At 50.3% G+C, this 19356-nt stretch overlaps 1 protein-coding gene across 9 annotated transcripts in view; it reads left to right on the top strand.

Annotated features, from left to right (window-relative positions):
• LOC147020897 (uncharacterized) overlaps positions 1 to 19356 on the top strand; it is a 52097-nt gene that overhangs the window by 6644 nt on the left and 26097 nt on the right. For 4 of the 9 annotated variants that reach the window (XR_015060661.1, XR_015060666.1, XR_015060662.1 and 1 more), the window contains exons 1-2: positions 16279 to 16646; positions 18710 to 18813. The exons of 1 other annotated variant lie outside the window; for it this stretch is intronic. Coding sequence is in view for 2 of the 8 variants with exons in the window: in XM_085890540.1 (XP_085746666.1) it covers positions 16627 to 16646; positions 18710 to 18813 (124 nt within the window). In the remaining 6 variants the exon portion in view is untranslated. Of the gene's footprint in view, positions 1 to 15380; positions 16255 to 16278; positions 16647 to 18709; positions 18814 to 19356 lie in introns of those variants that run through there. 4 more of the 9 variants (XR_015060660.1, XR_015060663.1, XM_085890538.1 and 1 more) reach the window with 2 other exon arrangements.

Here is a 19356-nt window from a genome sequence, read left to right as displayed (position 1 = left end):
GCTCCGCCCACCTCCTCGCCTTCGGCCGTGTGCCTAATGGCACTGGTGCTGAGTTGGAAACAGGGCGGGTGAGACGCCCGTGCCTTGCCGATTGGCTAAAGGGATGCCGTGCCTATGGTTGGCTCCGCCCATGTGCGTGCTTTCTGGCGAGTGCGCGAAGAATGCCGCGAGCATTATGGTGTCAGGATGGAAGTGAAGATTGTGTTGTTGTCGTTGTTAGAAGTGTAAAAACCCTAACTATCAAAATAACTCCACAGCGCATGAACATTTAATTACCCATTAGACACAGGTAGGGGGCCCTAACTATAAACACATACTGACCAATATAACTGTTCTATAGGATCTGTAAGTTGAGTGCTCATGGCTTCCAGATTCGTAACAATATTTTGTCACGTCAATCGATGTCTCTTCCCCTCCTGTACATATCCAGCGAGATGATGGTACTGAAAAAAGGAAAGATTCCTGTTGCTTGTCCAAAAACAGTGAAGGCCGACCATGCTTATATGGGGGGAGGGGGGGGCAAACAAAAATGACCAAATTACTAGATTGCAGAAGTGCTGCCGCCACTATAAATGGCCAAGTCGCTTGATAATAAAAAAAAAATCTTCATGTGGATGGCATACAGCATCAGCACGTATGCTGCGTACAATGCATATGTACTGATGGGTTTCATAAAGCCCCATGCTCCACCAAACAAGAGAGGAGCCACTTTCCATTTGTTTATGGAGAAACTGTCAGGAACTTGGGGATGTTCAATCTCATAGAGCAGCATTTGGTAATGGATGCTCAGCAGAGTTTCAGGACGAGCGACGACTGAAACGGGATGCTCACCATGATGTAGATAAGGTTCCACATGTGACGACCAATAATTATTGTGTTGTGTACAGAGAAGTTCCCAAGGGCTAAGCAAAGGAACCCTAGAGCAAAGGACAAGGACTTGCCAAAACGTTAGAATACAGCACGCTGGTGCACGTACTGTGAAGAATTCTTGTGTATCGGAAAGCCAGGCAATAACTGCTGTTTTTACTAGAACCACAAAGTAGAGTATTGGTCTTAAACTCAAAAAAGAAGAAAGTAAGACAGTCTTCGATTTAAAATATCATTTATTTGTAATTACAGGGCTTGGAAAACATTTTTTACAGGAAGAAAAAAGTAAAACAGATTTCAACTTTTCAATTATTTTTATCCAGGGAGCCCAGGATGGGGGAGCAGAAAGTCCAAGGAGCTCATTAAATCAATGTCCAAGGGGCTCAGGTCCTCCTTCTACCTCCACCAATTCCCCTGCTGAGATGTATCAGTAGTTTATGACAATGCATGCATACATGGGTGCACCGAAGTGTGGTTAAGCAGAGTCATAGAACCTGCCCATGTTCCGATGCTGTGCTGTGCTGCGTTGTGCCCACGTCCAAATAGAACCTATTGTTCCCACTTCAGAGCCTTCGTCCCTGTCCATTGAGTACAATACAGTGACGACGAGGATGTCTTCTTGCATCAGCATATTGCAAGAATACAGAGTGGGGGATGATTGTGAAGACTACACCGATCGTCTGAATCAGTACTTCGTGGCAAACAAAATGGACACCGACGAGGTGTCCTGTATTACTGACCGTATGCGCCGCCCCGACATACAGCCTCATCAAAGACCTTGCCCCAGCCAAACCTTCTGACAAGTCATATGAAGAGTTCGTCAATCTCGTGAAAAGACATTATCACCCGAAACCGGGTAAGATCATCTCGAGATATAGATTTTATACCCACCATCGTCAAGATGGTCAGTCGGCATCTGAGTTCGTGGCTGATTTCTGCCGACTCACTGAACATTGTGAGATTACAGACAAACGGTTTTTGATTTTGGTGAGTGGGTTTGTGAGGAGGTGGTTGGGAGTGCCACGCTGTTTGACAACTATTGCTTTTTATGGTCAGTGTGGAAAACTCCAGTTTCCCTAAAGGTCGATAACTGAGTAGCATAAGGTGGTGAGGGTGTGGGAGTTCATGAATGTGTGGGATTCGAGTGATCCAGTGGTGAAGAATGCATCAGAAGTAGAATCCAAGAGCAGAGGTGGAGCAGAGCGGTTGCAACTGGAGGAGCGGTTGCAACTGGAGGAGGAGGTGATGGGAATGGTGCAGCCTGGAAAGTATAGCTTGAGGTGAATGAAGCATCCATCCATCTATCCATCGGGACCATACTCTATGCAGAGCGTTGGTTCTGCCGAAGCAGTCTCCTGGGATATTGGGCACAATCCACGACAGGTCACAACTTCGACACAGGATACTCCAATGGCTCAATCATCCCAACAACCTGGTACTCATTTTGCCGACCTTGGAAGTATGACAGGCTAAGTCAACCCCACCTGATATTAATTCAACAGCCAAGCAAGATTTGAACTCGGGATTCCGAGGATCCCAAGCCCACCAGCATAACCACGAAGCCAACGCTAAACATAATATGAAGCTTGACCTTTGGGGAAAGGTGTGATGTCACCAAGTTTGAATGTAAAATGTATATTTGTTGTGGTTACCAAATTCGCAAACCACCATTCAGGTCCCTTAGGTGAGATATCTCGGTAAGTACATGTGTAGTTAGGCCCAAACCCGTTGTCTAGTGGGAATACATGTCATTTATGCGTGCTGCGACTCTTCAGGATAGCCGTTTTTCTTTTGCTATCTTTATTTTGGACCAACTGCCATGATTACCACCACAACCACAACATCAACCACCCACCGCGGCGCCGCTTCACGTCACACCTCGCAACCGTCGCATCGCCACCGTTCTTGCGCCGCTTGTGGGTACCGGTGTTGGACTCGTGCAGGGCGCGCGCCGAACAGCGTGTACAAAACCACGGATTTTCCACTTCAAAAACGGATCAAAAACGACACACGCCGACTTTTGTTCCGTCCAATCGGTGAGCGAGGGGCGATTTTGCCCCGCCCCCAGGGCGTTGGAGGGCGATCGATATATGCAAATTTATGGATCAAAAAGCATTCACGCCCACTTTTTCTCGGGCCAATGGGGAGCGAGGTGAAAGGTCGACGGGAGGGGGTCAAAGATGAGAGAGCGAAGCCACGGGGCTGATATAAGCGACCGCGTTCGTCAGTCAAGAAAACAAGAGAGTTAAGACTTCGCGGGCGGTGGAGTTGGGAAGAAGAAGCAAGAAGGAGTTGGTCGTCGTCGTGTGCGTTGGAGTCGGAACGGAGGGGACGGAGCTGTGGAGAGGCGGCGAGGGCAGACGAGGGGGTGCTCGCGTCGTGCAGGGAGCTGCGCACCAGGGAGGCCGACGGCGCGACCTGGCCGAGGTGGAGACGCTCGTCGCGGGGCTCGAGGCAGAGTGGAAATCCTCTATACCCCGAGCATCAGCAACCCCCTCCTGTTTCCCCCCCCGCGCTGAGATAGTGCGACCAAGGGGGCCCCTTTCCCACCCCCTATCAGACACTCCCCGCGAGGCCCGCGGAGTTGAGGCACCATCGCCGCTCCGCGTCTCATCACCAGACGGGTAGGCCCGACCCGGTCTCGGCCTCAGTCCCGCCTCATCTTTGAGGGTGTTCTTTTCCTTGGTTTTGGGTATGTGTTGTCGGCGCCGTCTGTGAAGTAAAATTGTATAAGTGTTGCCGTGTGCTCGCGTAATCGGTATTAGATCTGCATTGTCGCATTTGCTTTTTGTGTAAATTGCATTGTGTTTTTCTTTTCTATGTGCTTTTGGTGGAATTGAATATGTGTGCTTTCCGTTCGTCGCGAATAAATGTGCTTTGTGTTGAACTGTTTCCCGCTTCGCTTCGTCATTTCTTTCATTGAATCCTCATCTTGCTTCACGTAAAGGGTTGGTAGTGGGCTGAATACGCCCGATAATTAATCGAACCGTCGAGGTCGACGAATAACACCGCTCGGTTATCCCGATAGTACGGAACGGGTCGCTTAAGTGGCCCGTGTCCGAAGTCCACCTGCGGCGAGGTGCGATCGCCCGGTCTACCCTCCGTGTGGGTACTTAGGTAGGTCGAATTTGGCGAGCAACCCTATCCCACGCGGGGGCTGATTGGCTCGATCGCGGTGAGACCGAAAGGTCCACCCGTGACTGGTTCCCGGCGTTAGTCCGAGAGGGTCACGACTGGATTGTCCGTCCGGTGGGCGACGTGCCGCGATTCGAGTTACGTGGCCGTCAGCACGCCGGCGGGCGCGAATCCGTAACACTGGTGTCAGGTCGTGCGATTCAAATCCATTGCCCTCCTCGCGGCACTGGTATCGGAGAACAGGAAAACGGGCTCTCCTGTCTCCAGCTAAATTCACGGGAATCGGTCCAGGGGTGAGAGAAGCGACCCCCGATTCCCTCCAAATTACGAGCGAGCGAAATTAACCCTTTAAGAGAAGCAAGATGGCGTCTCAAGGCGAGCGGGAGCCGGGGGTATTAGAAATGGATGTAGAATGTGTAGGATCCATGGTCCAGGATGGAATCCCCGAGCAGGAAATGTTGATTGTGCAGGAACACGGACTCGCCCAACTGAACCCAGAGCCCGAAATGGGTGCGGCAGCGGCCGCGGTGTATGACACCTCCCCCCCCTCCACCAAAACCCTTCCCCAACCCTTGCCGAAACGGCTCAGCTGAGTGCATCCGACATGGCCCAGCTATGCGCCATGCTGGCGGCAATGACAGCGAGAATGGATGCGAATACAAACGAAATGAAAGGCATGAACGAAAAGATGGATGCGAATACACAAAAGATGGATGCGAATACACAACAAATGAACGAAAAGATGGATGTGAATACACAAAAAATGGATGCGAATACACAACAAATGAACGAAAAGATGGATGTGAATACACAAAAAATGGATGCGAATACACAACAAATGAACGAAAAGATGGATGCAAACGCAAATGAATTTATAAACGAAATGAAAAGCATGGGCAAGCAAATGAAAAAAGAAATGAAAGAACTACGGGGTGAGACGCAGAACATGGGCCGATGCCTGCAGGCGGGCATGAAGGCCGTGACCAGGGAGCTGGGAATGGCGACTCCACGTGTGGGAGCAAACGAGCTGGAAGGGGGTGCAACGGCTGACAGGCCCGCGGTGGAGGCGGGTAAAAAAATAATTCGGGGGGCGTGTTGGGCGAGGGTCGTGACAGAGGAATCGACGGTGACCAAAAGGGAAAAATTAAATGGGGAGACCAAAACGTGTGAGACGAGACACGAGGTGACGACGACAGAAACTTATAAATGTATAGAGACACGGGAGACAGAAAAAATAGAGGGAAGACGACACGATGAAGACGGGGTAAGTGACGCACACACACACACGGAGGTAGTGGAGGATAATGGGGGTGAGCTGGTGGACTGGGTGGAGACCCAGTGCGAGCACCTGGATGGCCTCCTCCAGGAACGAGGGGAGGGAGTATTCCCCCTTGAGGCGAGTCACGACCAGGTGAGTTCGGTCGTGCTTTGCGAGGTTGAGGGGACGGGTGCTGTGGACAGGTGCACGGAGAGCTTGGGGGGTATAGAGGCCCCGGAGATTCTTGTGGGGACACAAATCCCCAGTGTGGTTGTCCCTGTGTGTGTGGTGCAAGGTGTGAGTGCGTCCCCGTGTGTGGAAGCGACCCCGTGTGTGAGTGGTGTGGTGGCGATGGTGCCGGAGTACGTGCTTCCCAGCACGCCATGTGTGGATGAGGCACCGTGTGTGAGTGTCGCCGTGTGTGTGAGTGAGGCACCGCGGGTGTGTGCTCCCGCGTGTGTGAGTGAGGCACGGTGTGTGGATGAGGCACCACGAGTGAGTGAAAGGCCGCGAGTGCGTGGAGCCACGTGTGCGAGGGAGGTCGCATGCGTGGGTGAACGGCCGAGTGCAAGGGAGACCGTGTGTGTGAGAGAGCGGTATGTGAGGGAGATGTCGGTTGGCATGCGGGAGCACGCAGCCGCGTCTCCCGGTGTGAATGTAATGGAGTGGAGTGTGTGCGTCGTTACACGCAGGTGTGCGTGGGTGGAATGGAGGCGACGACGGCGACATGTGAGAAAAGAAAGCCGAGTAGCGGCTGTAGCTATTTCGGGGACCGTGCCGGGTTCACCCAGCAGTGAGCACGCGGTTCGTGCTGTGCAACGCACGAGACCGCCACATGCTCGCTTGCGAGAGTGAAGTCCCGGTCCGGAAACGCACGCGGTGGATTTGCCGATCCCGCGGACGGACAAAGTTTAGGCAGGTAAATGGATTTGGACCGGACGGGTTCTCCACGCGATCGTGTGTGTTAAGCTCCAACGGGCAAAGCACATGTGTTCGCGTGGGGAACCCCTCGAGACGTGGGGCTTGTGTTTTTTTTTTTGCGCACGGTGACGTCATGGCTGCACGTGTGGTTGGAATCCGGCAGGAGGGGTATCCCTGCCGAATAGTACCGTCCAAGCAGGGACGAGGAACACGTGCAGCTGCATGACGTCACGGGCAGGTGTAAAGTGCGCGAGTTGCCGCGCTGGTGATGCGCATGAAAAAAACAAAACAAACAAGCCTCACTTTCGGGTGCACAGGATTCCTGGGCAAGGGGTGGAAGACCCCCTTGACCCTGGGCACAGGATGGAAACTAGTTAGGGGGAAGGGTTAGCTTAGTTAGACCGACTCCATGGGGCAGGGGTAAGTCCTCATGGAGTCCGTGGAATGGATTAGTTAGAGGGATTTAGATGAGCTTTAGGTTGGGAAATAAAATGATTTATTTGAGGACAGTGACAGACTTGTGGATGTGAAGAGGGGACGTAGTTTAGCTACGTAGTGTTAAAAGGAACGTGCTGTAGTTTAAGGGACGACGTGGGAGCACGAGTTAGTTAGGGGATGCAGATAGAAGGATGGCAGAGTTCAGCGGTGTGTGTGTTGAAGAGTTGTGAGGTGAGTACATGATGAGTGAGTGAGGCCAGCGGGTCTGTGTGGATGGAGCGAATGGGGAATGCATGGTGCGATGAGTGATTGGGGGGAGGAGTGACTCCCTCCCAAGGGACCCCGGGGTCAGAGTAAAGTGAGTGAGCTGGGTTAGTCAAATTGAAAAATGGAGGTCGTTTTGTTGTTGGTGGGAAAGTAGGCTCGAGACCCATTTGGAGGGGTGCAGGAGCCCTGTTGACGGGCTTGGGAGCGTGGCTGCGAAAGGTGAGTATCGCTGAGTGGGTACCCCGGGCACCAGGCTAGTCGGCCGCGGTAGGCCATGGGCCCATGGGGGGCCGGGATAGCGTAGTGGGCACGGGTGCGCCTGCTTGGTGCGGGGGCCCGGGGCGCCATTAGCCGCGTGGGCAGTGTTGTGGGCATGGGTGACCCTCGGAAAGGGGCCCGGGAAGCCAGCCTGCCACGTGTGCGTTTCAGGGGAGGTGCCATGGGGGGCACTCCCCGGTGTTAGGGAGCTGGTAGGCTCGGAGGCAGTGTAGTGCCCGGGGGTGCCATAGCGGGAGAATCGGCAGAGGGTCGTGCCTGCCAAAGGGAGCCACGTGTCCCAGCCAGGAGACCGTGTGAGGGCACGGAGAGAAAATTGGGGGGCGAGGCCCGAAATTGTGAGGACACCAACACAGGCGACGGGAATCTGGGTTTATAGAACCAATAGTTTAAGCGAGAGGCGCTTGTTGAAAGCCCCGGGGTAGTTTAACAGTTAAATTGTTAGGGTAGATTAGGAGATGTACCCCTCCGCACCATCCATCCCCTCGCTGTTGTTGTGGGCCGCTGGACCCACTTTGTGTTATAGATCGCTGAACTCTGGGGAGGCCATTCTGAGGCTTGAGTTGGGCCTCGACACAGGACGCTAGCTCTCCCTTATTCCCCTCCGGGAAGGGAACGTAGGGGTTGGGAGTAGGCTAGGTGACAGGATAGGTTAGCCGAACAAAGACGATAAAGGGGGTTAGGGGACGATTTATAGTGGGGGAGTAAAAATAAAAACGACAAAAAAATAAGTTGGGGCTAAATTGGGGTTTGACAAATTAAGGGAGTGGGTATGTACAGTGACAGGCAAAGGCGATAGGTTGGGAGGGAAACAGGTAGGTAGGTCCGAGCCCGCCTTCCAAGTGGCCAGCACCACCGCACTCCCTCCACCAACCTCCACTGAACGGCAAAGGCTGGCCAGCTTCATCTGTTGGCTGCGTTGCTGCAAGGCAAAGGCCGGCCCACTTCATCGGCAGCTGTTGTGTTGCTGCAAGGCCTGTGCCGGCCGGATCGTCTGCAGCTGTGGTACTTCAAGGCCTGTGCCGGCCAGTTCATCTGCCGGCTGTGTTTGCCTGCAGCGGCCTTATTCTGCGGGCTGTGTTTGCCTGCTACCTTTGCCATGCCATGCCCACTGCCCACGTTCACCAGCCCCGTTCAATTTTTGCTTTGCCCCCCCTGTTCATTTCCATGTGCGCCAGGATCATCAAGGCAACAGTTTGCAAGCTGCAAGAACTGCCCCGTTGGCAGCTACAACACGGGCCTGCAGTGGCGGCCCATGCACCGTGTTTGTGTCCATCCATCCATCCGTTGTGTTCATTGCGTGTGCCACTTGAGCTGGCACGGAGACTGCGTTTGTGCAGCCCATGCACCGTTGTGGTTCACTGCGTTCAGTTCAAAAAGGAAGGCCTTGGACTGCGTGTGAGCAGCCAGCCACGTTCCCTGTCACCTGCATTGTTTTGAGCCAGAGACTGCATGCGAGCAGCCTGGCTCCCTGCTAACTGTTTTCTTTTGCAGAGTTCAGTGATCCTGGGCCATGGTTTAGTGTAAAATTTGTAAGTTAAGGTTAAGATGTACTGTACATATGAGTGCGCCCCCGGCATGTCTGTCCTAGCGCCGGCAATTTTATTGCCGTCGTCCGTGTGAGTGAGTTTGTTTAGGTAGTTACGCAGCCCTCAGGTTATTTATTTTGGGGACACGAATACCATGAATGTCGCACTCAGGGATCCGTAGGTAAAATGTACTAGGGGAAAACTACACATGATGGCACACGAAAATTTGACGACTCGGGACGAGTCTGTAAAAAGGGGAGGGGGTAGTGTTGTGGTTACCAAATTCGCAAACCACCATTCAGGTCCCTTAGGTGAGATATCTCGGTAAGTACATGTGTAGTTAGGCCCAAACCCGTTGTCTAGTGGGAATACATGTCATTTATGCGTGCTGCGACTCTTCAGGATGGCCGTTTTTCTTTTGCTATCTTTATTTTGGACCAACCGCCATGATTACCACCACAACCACAACATCAACCACCCACCGCGGCGCCTCTTCACGTCACACCTCGCAACCGTCGCATCGCCACCGTTCTTGCGCCGCTTGTGGGTACCGGTGTTGGACTCGTGCAGGGCGCGCGCCGAACAGCGTGTACAAAACCACGGATTTTCCACTTCAAAAACGGATCAAAAACGACACACGCCCACTTTTGTTCCGTCCAATCGGTGAGCGAGGGGCGATTTGGCCCCGCCCCCAGGGCGTTGGAGGGCGATCGATATATGCAAATTTATGGATCAAAAAGCATTCACGCCCACTTTTTCTCGGGCCAATGGGGAGCGAGGTGAAAGGTCGAAGGGAGGGGGTCAAAGATGAGAGAGCGAAGCCACGGGGCTGATATAAGCGACCGCGTTCGTCAGTCAAGAAAACAAGAGAGTTAAGACTTCGCGGGCGGTGGAGTTGGGAAGAAGAAGCAAGAAGGAGTTGGTCGTCGTCGTGTGCGTTGGAGTCGGAACGGAGGGGACGGAGCTGTGGAGAGGCGGTGAGGGCAGACGAGGGGGTGCTCGCGTCGTGCAGGGAGCTGCACACCAGGGAGGCCGACGGCGCGACCTGGCCGAGGTGGAGACGCTCGTCGCGGGGCTCGAGGCAGAGTGGAAATCCTCTATACCCCGAGCATCAGCAACCCCCTCCTGTTTCACCCCGCGCTGAGATAGTGCGACCAAGGGGGCCCCTTTCCCACCCCCTATCAGACACTCCCCGCGAGGCCCGCGGAGTTGAGGCACCATCGCCGCTCCGCGTCTCATCATCAGACGGGTAGGCCCGACCCGGTCTTGGCCTCAGGCCCGCCTCATCTTTGAGGGTGTTCTTTTCCTTGGTTTTGGGTATGTGTTGTCGGCGCCGTCTGTGAAGTAAAATTGTATAAGTGTTGCCATGTGCTCGCATAATCGGTATTAGATCTGCATTGTCGCATTTGCTTTTTGTGTAAATTGCATTGTGTTTTTCTTTTCTATGTGCTTTTGGTGGAATTGAATATGTGTGCTTTCCGTTCGTCGCGAATAAATGTGCTTTGTGTTGAACTTCGCTTTCCCGCTTCGCTTTGTCATTTCTTTCATTGAATCCTCATCTTGCTTCACGTAAAGGGTTGGTAGTGGGCTGAATACGCCCGATAATTAATCGAACCGTCGAGGTCGACGAATAACACCGCTCGGTTATCCCAATAGTATGGAACGGGTCGCTTAAGTGGCCCGTGTCCGAAGTCGACCTGCGGCGAGGTGCGATCGCCCGGTCTACCCTCCGTGTGGGTACTTAGGTAGGTCGAATTTGGCGAGCAACCCTATCCCACGCGGGGGCTGATTGGCTCGATCGCGGTGAGACCGAAAGGTCCACCCGTGACTGGTTCCCGGCGTTAGTCCGAGAGGGTCACAACTGGATTGTCCGTCCGGTGGGCGACGTGCCGCGATTCGAGTTACGTGGCCGTCAGCACGCCGGCGGGCGCGAATCCGTAACAATATTATCAGATGTCTTGCCTCAAGCATATTCATATGTTCGCTCAAGCATATTCATGTTTTGCCTCAAGCATATTTATGTCTTGCCTCATGCATATTCATGTTTTGCCTCATGCATATTCATGTTTTTCCTCATGCATATTCATGTTTTGCCTCATGCATATTCATATCTTGCCTCAAGCATATTCATGTCTTTCCTCGAGCATATTCATGTCTTTCCTCATGCATATTCATGTCTTGCCTCAAGCTTATTGATATCTTGCCAAATGCATATTCATGTCTTGCCTCAAGCATATTCATGTTTTTCCTCATGCATATTTATGTGTTTCCTCACGAATATTCATGTCTTTCCTCATGCATATTCATGTCTTGCCTCAAGCATATTCATGTCTTGCCTCAAGCATATTCATGTGTTTCCTCATGCATATTCATATCTTTCCTCAAGCATATTCATGTCTTTCCTCATGCATATTCATGTGTTTCCTCATGCATATTCATGTCTTGCCTCATGCATATTCATGTTTTTCCTTATGCATATTCATGTTTTTCCTCATGCATATTCATGTCTTTCCTTATGCATATTCATGTCTTCCCTTATGCATATTCATGTTTTTCCTCATGCATATTCATGTCTTGCCTCATGCATATTCATATCTTGCCTCAAGCATATTCATGTCTTTCCTCATGCATATTCATGTCTATCCTCATGCATATTCATGTCTTGCCTCAAGCATATTCATGTCTTGCGTCAAGCATATTCATGTTTTTGCTCACGCATATTTGTGTTTTTCCTCAAGCATGTTCATGTTTTTCCTCATGCATATTCATGTCTTGCCTCAAGCATATTCATGTCTTTCCTCAAGTGTATTCATGTCTTTCCTCAAGCATATTCATGTTTTTCCTCAAGCATATTCATGTTTTTCCTCAAGCATATTCATGTTTTTCCTCAAGCATATTCATGTTTTTCCTCATGCATATTCATGTTTTTCCTCATGCATATTCATGTGTTTCCTCATGCATATTTATGTTTTGCCTCATGCATATTTGTCTTGCCTCATGCATATTCATGTTTTTCCTCAAGCATATTCATGTCTTTCCTCATGCATATTCATATCTTGCCTCAAGCATATTCATGTCTTGCCTCAAGCATATTCATGTTTTTGCTCACGCATATTTGTGTTTTTCCTCAAGCATGTTCATGTTTTTCCTCAAGCATATTCATGTCTTTCCTCAAGTGTATTCATGTCTTTCCTCAAGCATATTCATGTTTTTGCTCACGCATATTTGTGTTTTTCCTCAAGCATGTTCATGTTTTTCCTCATGCATATTCATGTCTTGCCTCAAGCATATTCATGTCTTTCCTCAAGTGTATTCATGTCTTTCCTCAAGCATATTCATGTTTTTCCTCAAGCATATTCATGTTTTTCCTCAAGCATATTCATGTTTTTCCTCAAGCATATTCATGTTTTTCCTCATGCATATTCATGTTTTTCCTCATGCATATTCATGTGTTTCCTCATGCATATTTATGTTTTGCCTCATGCATATTTATGTCTTGCCTCAAGCATATTCATGTATTGCCTCATGCATCTTCATGTCTTTCCTCAAGCATATTCATATCTTGCCTCAAGCATATTCATGTCTTGCCTCAAGCATATTCATGTTTTTGCTCACGCATATTTGTGTTTTTCCTCAAGCATGTTCATGTTTTTCCTCAAGCATATTCATGTCTTTCCTCAAGTGTATTCATGTCTTTCCTCAAGCATATTCATGTTTTTGCTCACGCATATTTGTGTTTTTCCTCATGCATATTCATGTTTTTCCTCATGCATATTCATGTTTTTCCTCATGCATATTCATGTTTTTGCTCACGCATATTTGTGTTTTTCCTCATGCATATTCATGTTTTTCCTCATGCATATTCATGTTTTTCCTCATGCATATTCATGTCTTTCCTCAAGCATATTCAATTTTTTCCTCATGCATATTTATGCTTCGCCTCATGTATATTTCTGTTTTTCCTCAAGCATATTCATGTTTTTCCTCAAGCATATTCATGTTTTACCTCAAGCATATTCATGTTTTACCTCAAGCATATTCATGTTTTTCCTCATGCATATTCATGTTTTTCCTCATGCATATTCATGTCTTTCCTCAAGCATATTCATGTCTTTCCTCATGCATATTCATGTCTTTCCTCAAGCATATTCAATTTTTTCCTCATGCATATTTATGCTTTGCCTCATGTATATTTATGTTTTTCCTCAAGCATATTCATGTTTTTCCTCAAGCATATTCATGTTTTACCTCAAGCATATTCATGTTTTTGCTCACGCATATTCATGTTTTTCCTCATGCATATTCATGTTTTTCCTCATGCATATTCATGTCTTTCCTCATGCATATTCATGTCTTTCCTCAAGCATATTCATTTTTTTCCTCATGCATATTTATGCTTTGCCTCATGTATATTTATGTTTTTCCTCAAGCATCTTCATGTTTTTCCTCAAGCATCTTCATGTTTTTCCTCAAGCATATTTATGTTTTTCCTCAAGCATATTTATGTTTTACCTCAAGCATATTCATGTTTTTCCTCATGCATATTCACATGTTTCCTCAAGCATATTCATGTCTTGCCTCAAGCAAATTGTTGCGGTTCTAGGAACCGTACACATCCAACATACAGGTGTCCCAAGTCAGTTATGCCGTTAAGTACATGTGTGGACAGAACCCCTCCTTTTGTGTAGTGGGAAAACGAAGGGGTGCGTTACGATGTTTTTTTAGTTGGGGTAATAAATCTTTATATCGTATCCTCCATTGCGATCCACTGTACCCGAGCGCTTGCAGCCTTCGGTTCACTGGCAACAACATACCATGGTCTACCTGTTGTCTCTGGAGGCTCTTTTTTTCAAGACAGAATTTTCTCTGTCACAGTTCTTATTCGGCTACTCCAAACGCTCCAACTCTTTCTTGACGAGTCCACACGCGAGGAGTGGGCGAGCCTCGCGGTGCCTTGCCGAGGCCCCACCCAGAAAGGGTGGACCCATGGGAGTCCCTTCCAATCAGGGCGGACAGTGACGTCAGTTTTGACCAAGGCCCCATCCCGCTGAGGGAGGTCTATAAACCACGACATCATCCTCGTTTGTTCAGTTCTTTGGGGGTCGTTCGTTCTGTGCTTGGAGGCTGGAGTTGGTTGTAAAACGAAGGGGTTCCTGCTGCTTGGCTCCGCTCACGTCTCGCCCCGATGGCTCGACTACTGGTTCCGGTTCACTCGAGCTCCTCCATGGACCCGAACTCCACACGGGTTGCTGTGGACCTGACTGCACGACCGTTGGCTGGTGCCGCACCATGGAGCATTCCTTTCCCCGAGACTCAGATACTCAAAAGAACTGCGACCTCAGCCCGCCTCCCTCCCTGGCAGCAAAAGTCCTTTGCCTTCAACTGGGCTTATTTTGTCTGAGTGTGTGGCGCCAGTCTTATAAGTAGAAACTGCATAAGTGTTTCCGATCATTGTAAATCTTGCCTGTATAATTCTCACGTAAGTCTGCTCTGTGAATGCTTTGTAAGTTGCTGTAAATTGTCGCACTACATCTTCTTTCTTTCCCCTGCATAACACCCTAATAAACCTGTTTCTGTGCCACGTAAATTTCCTCGTTTATTATAAATAAATTATTGTAGAAATGTTCCCAGTTCGTTTTCATCTTTTCCTTCATTGGTCCAGCATGGTTCGGATCTGAGTTTTAGCCGGGTCTTTGTTCCTGTTATTCTGTTCATCCGAGCCGGCACGGCCATGGCAGTTCTGCTCGACTGCATCCGAACCGGAGTTGGTAGTCGGTAGTTGGAACTCTACCGCAGTTGGTCGAGTGACCCGGTTCGAGCAAGACGTGCCGAAGGCGTGTTTCCCCGGTAGACAATACTGCATGGTTAATTAGGTAAATTGATCTAGACAAAAAGACCCTATGCTACGCAGTGGAGGCATTGGTTCCACGGTCGGTTAAGAGACCCGCCGCCTCACGGAGTTATCTGTGAGCGACGGCCTACAATTCCGGGAGTCTGGTGGGAGACGACGTTTAACTCCTCCCACCAAGCGGTCTTTCTCGCCACTGGGTCCCCGGCCCGCAACAGTTTGGTAGTGAGGTAGTGGGATTCAAACCCCCACGCCTCCACAAAGAAATTTACGGGAAACCAAACGCAACAGTTTGGTGTCAGGAGTTGAGACGGACCCATTAAAAATTTGTTTTTGTTTTTTACAGGATTCGGACGAGGTGTGTGCTTGACAACCACCCCCCCCCCGCGCCACCCTTCCCTCCGAAATTAAGAGCAGTCAAATGTTATTGTATTCTCGGTCCGAACCATGGCAGACCAAGACGAGTTGGTAGACGTGGGTTCTGATATAATGTTAAAGGAATCTGTGGCTCAGGACAACACCTGTGAGGAAGATCTTTCCCTGCAGCCAAACCCAGAGGTAGCATTGGGGGCAATGGAGACAATTCCGGAGGTCCCCCTGCATCAAATTCCCCCCATGGAGGACCGAACGACCCTTGTCGGATCCGTGCCCGATCGTGGTGGATCGGTTTCGCCGGGGTCATTTGACATGAGACAGATGTTGGAGATACTAATGCAAAGAATGGATGCGAATACGCAGGCACTAAAGGGCGAAATGAAAAACACGGTCCGGAATTTTTTTTAATGGGACCAGTACACTACGTGGGGAAATGACCGAATCGAGGGGAAGTGTGGAGGCTGTTTGGACCGTGAAGACGACGGGCGATGTCGAGGTGACGAGTGACGCCACGATAGTCGCGAGTGAAACCTGTAAACTCGGACAAGTAGAGGCGAAAAGCCAGGAATTGGGTATCATAGACGAGGTAAAGGTTGAATTGTGTGGAATTAAAGAGGGGCACACACACAGAGAACTGGTGGGGGACGTTGGGGTTGAGCTTGTGGAACGTATTGGGACTCAATGCGGGGGTCGGATTAACCTCCCACAGGAACAAAGGGAGACTATCTGCTCCCTCGAGGCAGAACGTGACGAGGTGGAGCCGTTGCATGATGCGAAAGGGTACATGCCGAGCATGGGGGGTGCAGATACCCCGGGATCTCTTGTGTTAACCCAAGCACCCAGTATGATTGTCCCAGAGTGTGTGTCGGAACGTGCGAGTGGTGCAAATGACATGGAATTTATGAGTGCACGTGTGGAAACGGGACGCGGACCGACCCAGACGGGAGACGTGGGTCGTATAACGGACGGAGTTATTTCGGAAACCACGCCGGCTCCACGGGACGCTGTGTGCGAGATCCTTCCCGTATTTTGCAAACCGCCCAACCGTGGACGTTTGCGTGATCGAGAGCCGGCGTTAAAACGTTCCGCGCTTGGTACAAGACGCCAGCACGGACGCGGCTAAATGGAGGCGAATTGTGTCGACTAAATTCGGGAAGCACATGTTCCCATGTGAGCACGTGTGTGGGACTCGATGTGCTGCTCGCTGCGAGTACTGTTCACAGAGTGCGCGGAGCGAGTCCCGATGGCGACCCTGCCGGGCCCGTGTGCGTGGTCAGCCGCGCGGAGCGCTCCGTGTGCGAGTGACGTCATCCGCTGGGATCGCGCGGCACGAAGGCCGGGTTAGTAAAACTAGGTTACCACTATCACGATGCGCGTCACGAAGGCCGGGTGAGTAAAACTAGGTTACCACTATCACGATGCGCGGCACGAAGGCCGGGTTAGTTAAACTAGGTCCCCACTATCACGATGCGCGTCACGAAGGCCGGGTGAGTAAAACTAGGTTACCACTATCACGATGCGCGGCACGAAGGCCGGGTGAGTTAAACTAGGTCCCCACTATCACGATGCACGGCACGAAGGCCGGGTTAGTTAAACTAGGTCCCCACTATCACGATGCGCGGCACGAAGGCCGGGTTAGTTAAACTAGGTCCCCACTATCACGATGCACGGCACGAAGGCCGGGTTAGTAAAACTAGGTTACCACTATCACGATGCGCGTCACGAAGGCCGGGTGAGTAAAACTAGGTTACCACTATCACGATGCGCGGCACGAAGGCCGGGTGAGTTAAACTAGGTCCCCACTATCACGATGCGCGGCACGAAGGCCGGGTTAGTTAAACTAGGTCCCCACTATCACGATGCACGGCACGAAGGCCGGGTGAGTAAAACTAGGTTCCCACGATCACGATGCGCGGAACGAAAGCCGGGTTAGTTAAACTAGGTTACCACTATCACGATGCGCGGCACGAAGGCCGGTTGAGTACCACACGTTGGCTCGCATGGGGAATACTTCAAAAGCGAGCGGTTAATGCAATTAATGGGGCGATGTTATGGCTTCACGTATAGCTCAAACGGAAGGGATGAGTGAATTGTAAACCGCCGCTCTGGCGACGCAAAGATTGCTGAGCCTTGCCACGAGTACATGATGCCCCGGCCGAGATGTGGCAAACATCCTCGTCGTGGGCAAAGGAGCACTAGTTAGGGGAAGGGTTTAGCGTTAGATAGACCGGCCTCATGGGGTATGAGCAGTCCTCCATGGGGCCTGGTGGCACGAGTTAGGGGGAATTTTAGTTTAGAATTTAGAATGTATTGGAGACATGGACAGACATGGTACGTGTAGTGGGGACGTAGATTAGCTACGTAGATTAACTGGAACGTGCATTAGGATAAGGGATGATGGGGAGCACGAGCTTAGTTTGGGGGACGTCGCAAGCAGAGCGTCAGTATTGGTGTGAAAAAAATAAAATAAAATAAAAGAAAAAGCAACAAAATGAATGAACCTGGGTCAGCGGGCCCGAGTGTGAGTGGAGTGAATGTGGAATGCATGGTGCGAACGAATGATTGGGGGGAGGAGTGAATCCCACCCAAGGGAACCCGGGGTTAGTGTAATGTTAGTTAGTGGGTTAGTTAAATTAACCAAAACGGATGTCGGTTTGTTGTTGGTGTCGAACGAAGGCACGAAACCTTTTGAAGGGTGCAGGAGTCTATTGATTGGCGAGGAGCGTGGCTGTTGAAATATGCGTATTGAGTAGAGGGCACCCTGGGAACCAAAGTTGTCGGCCAGAGTAGCCCATGGGTCCAAGGGACCGAGTTGGTGTAATGAGCACGGGTAGCCCACGGAAACGGGACCTGGAGCACCAAAATGTCACATGGGCATCGATGGCGAAGATGCCAGGAAGGGCATCCCCCACGTTCATACGGAGTCGGTAGGCTCGGAGACAGCCTCAGCAACCCGGGGTGGCTGAGGATCGAGTTCGACAGATGGGTATCCCTGTCAATGGAGCCACGCTGCCCAGCCACGAAATTGCGCAAGGGCACGAGAGAAAATTTGCAGGCCAGGCCCAAATTAATAATAAACGCCAACACAAGGTGACGGGAATCGTGGTTGGTCGAACCGATAGTTTAAAGAGACAGGCGTGTTGAAAAGCCTCGGGGATAGATTAACGTTTAATAAATGCTAGGATAGATAGGAAATGTGTACCCCTTAGTACCATCCATCCCTTTGCTCTTTGTTGCCCGCTGGACTCACCTTGGAAAATTGCTGAAATCTGTTCGAGTTATTCTGAGGCTTGCATTGGGCCTCGAGACAGATTCACTTACAAGTGTCTTCCTCAATCTCCTCAAAAAGGGATCTTAGGGATTGGGGATAGACAGTCAGGACAGGTTAGCCGAACAAGGACAATAAAGGGGTTAGGGACACACGTAATTATAAAATTATAAATAAATAAAAAATAAAATAAAATAAAAAGTCTAAATTTCGTCGTTTTTTTGTTGTTGTTGCAAGCTAATGGGGGTGGGTATGGACAAGGACAGGCAAAGGCGATAGTTTGGGGGGAGACCGTAGAGTAGGTTCGAACCCGTCTTCGGATCGGCCAACGCCACCACACTCCCTCCACAACCTCACAAGACCACGCCGAGGCTGGCCAGCTTCATGTGCCGACTTGTTGCATTGCACCTTACCTGGTCCGCATTTGCCATGCCATGCTTTTCCTGCCTTTGCCTTGACTCCGTTTGCCATACCTGCCCACGCCTTTAATTGCATAACCATGTCACCACCTTCACCATGTGCTCCAGGACCATCTCTGAAAGTGTTTGCAACGACTGCCCTGCAGGCAGCCGCATTATCGGGGACTGCATTTGCACAGCCCGTACATCCATCTCCTTGTTGTTGCATAAAGGTCAGTTCAAATGGACCGGGGACTGCACTGAGCAGCCCGGATATCTCCTGGTTACATAAAGGCCAGTTCAAATGGCCTGTGAAATGGCGTATGGCCTGCCGTGTTCGGATGAGTTGCCTCCAGCAGCTGAAATGAAAAAAAAAATTCAGTGACAAACAAGGGACCATTGAAGGCCCTGAAGATGCCCGATTGTCGATTGCCTGCTGTGCACTCATCCACAAATGTTGCCTTTGTTTTTGTTCTCTCCTCAAGTCACGGGTCCTGAGCCATGGGTAGTGTAAATTTTAGAAATGTACATAGTCCTAACCCACCTGTTTTTTTTTAGTGCCAGCAATATAGTTAAGTTGTCTGAATGAGTCAGTTAGTTTAGTTACGCAACGCATGAGGTTATTTATTTTTGGGACATGTATCCAAATGTCGCGCTCAGGTATCTGTAGGTAAAACGTACTTGGGGAAACCTACACCTGCATGCCACACGAATGTTAAACGACTCGGGTCGAGTCCAGCAAAAGGGGGGTGGGTGGGGGGGGGTAGTGTTATGGT

This window comes from Eptatretus burgeri, chromosome 8 (assembly GCF_056783735.1).
Source record: "Eptatretus burgeri isolate ZD-2024b chromosome 8, Ebu_testis_v1, whole genome shotgun sequence".
In the NCBI taxonomy this organism is placed as follows: domain Eukaryota; kingdom Metazoa; phylum Chordata; class Myxini; order Myxiniformes; family Myxinidae; genus Eptatretus; species Eptatretus burgeri.
Note: the sequence above shows the minus strand (reverse complement) of the source record. Positions and strands in the feature narration are given on the sequence as shown.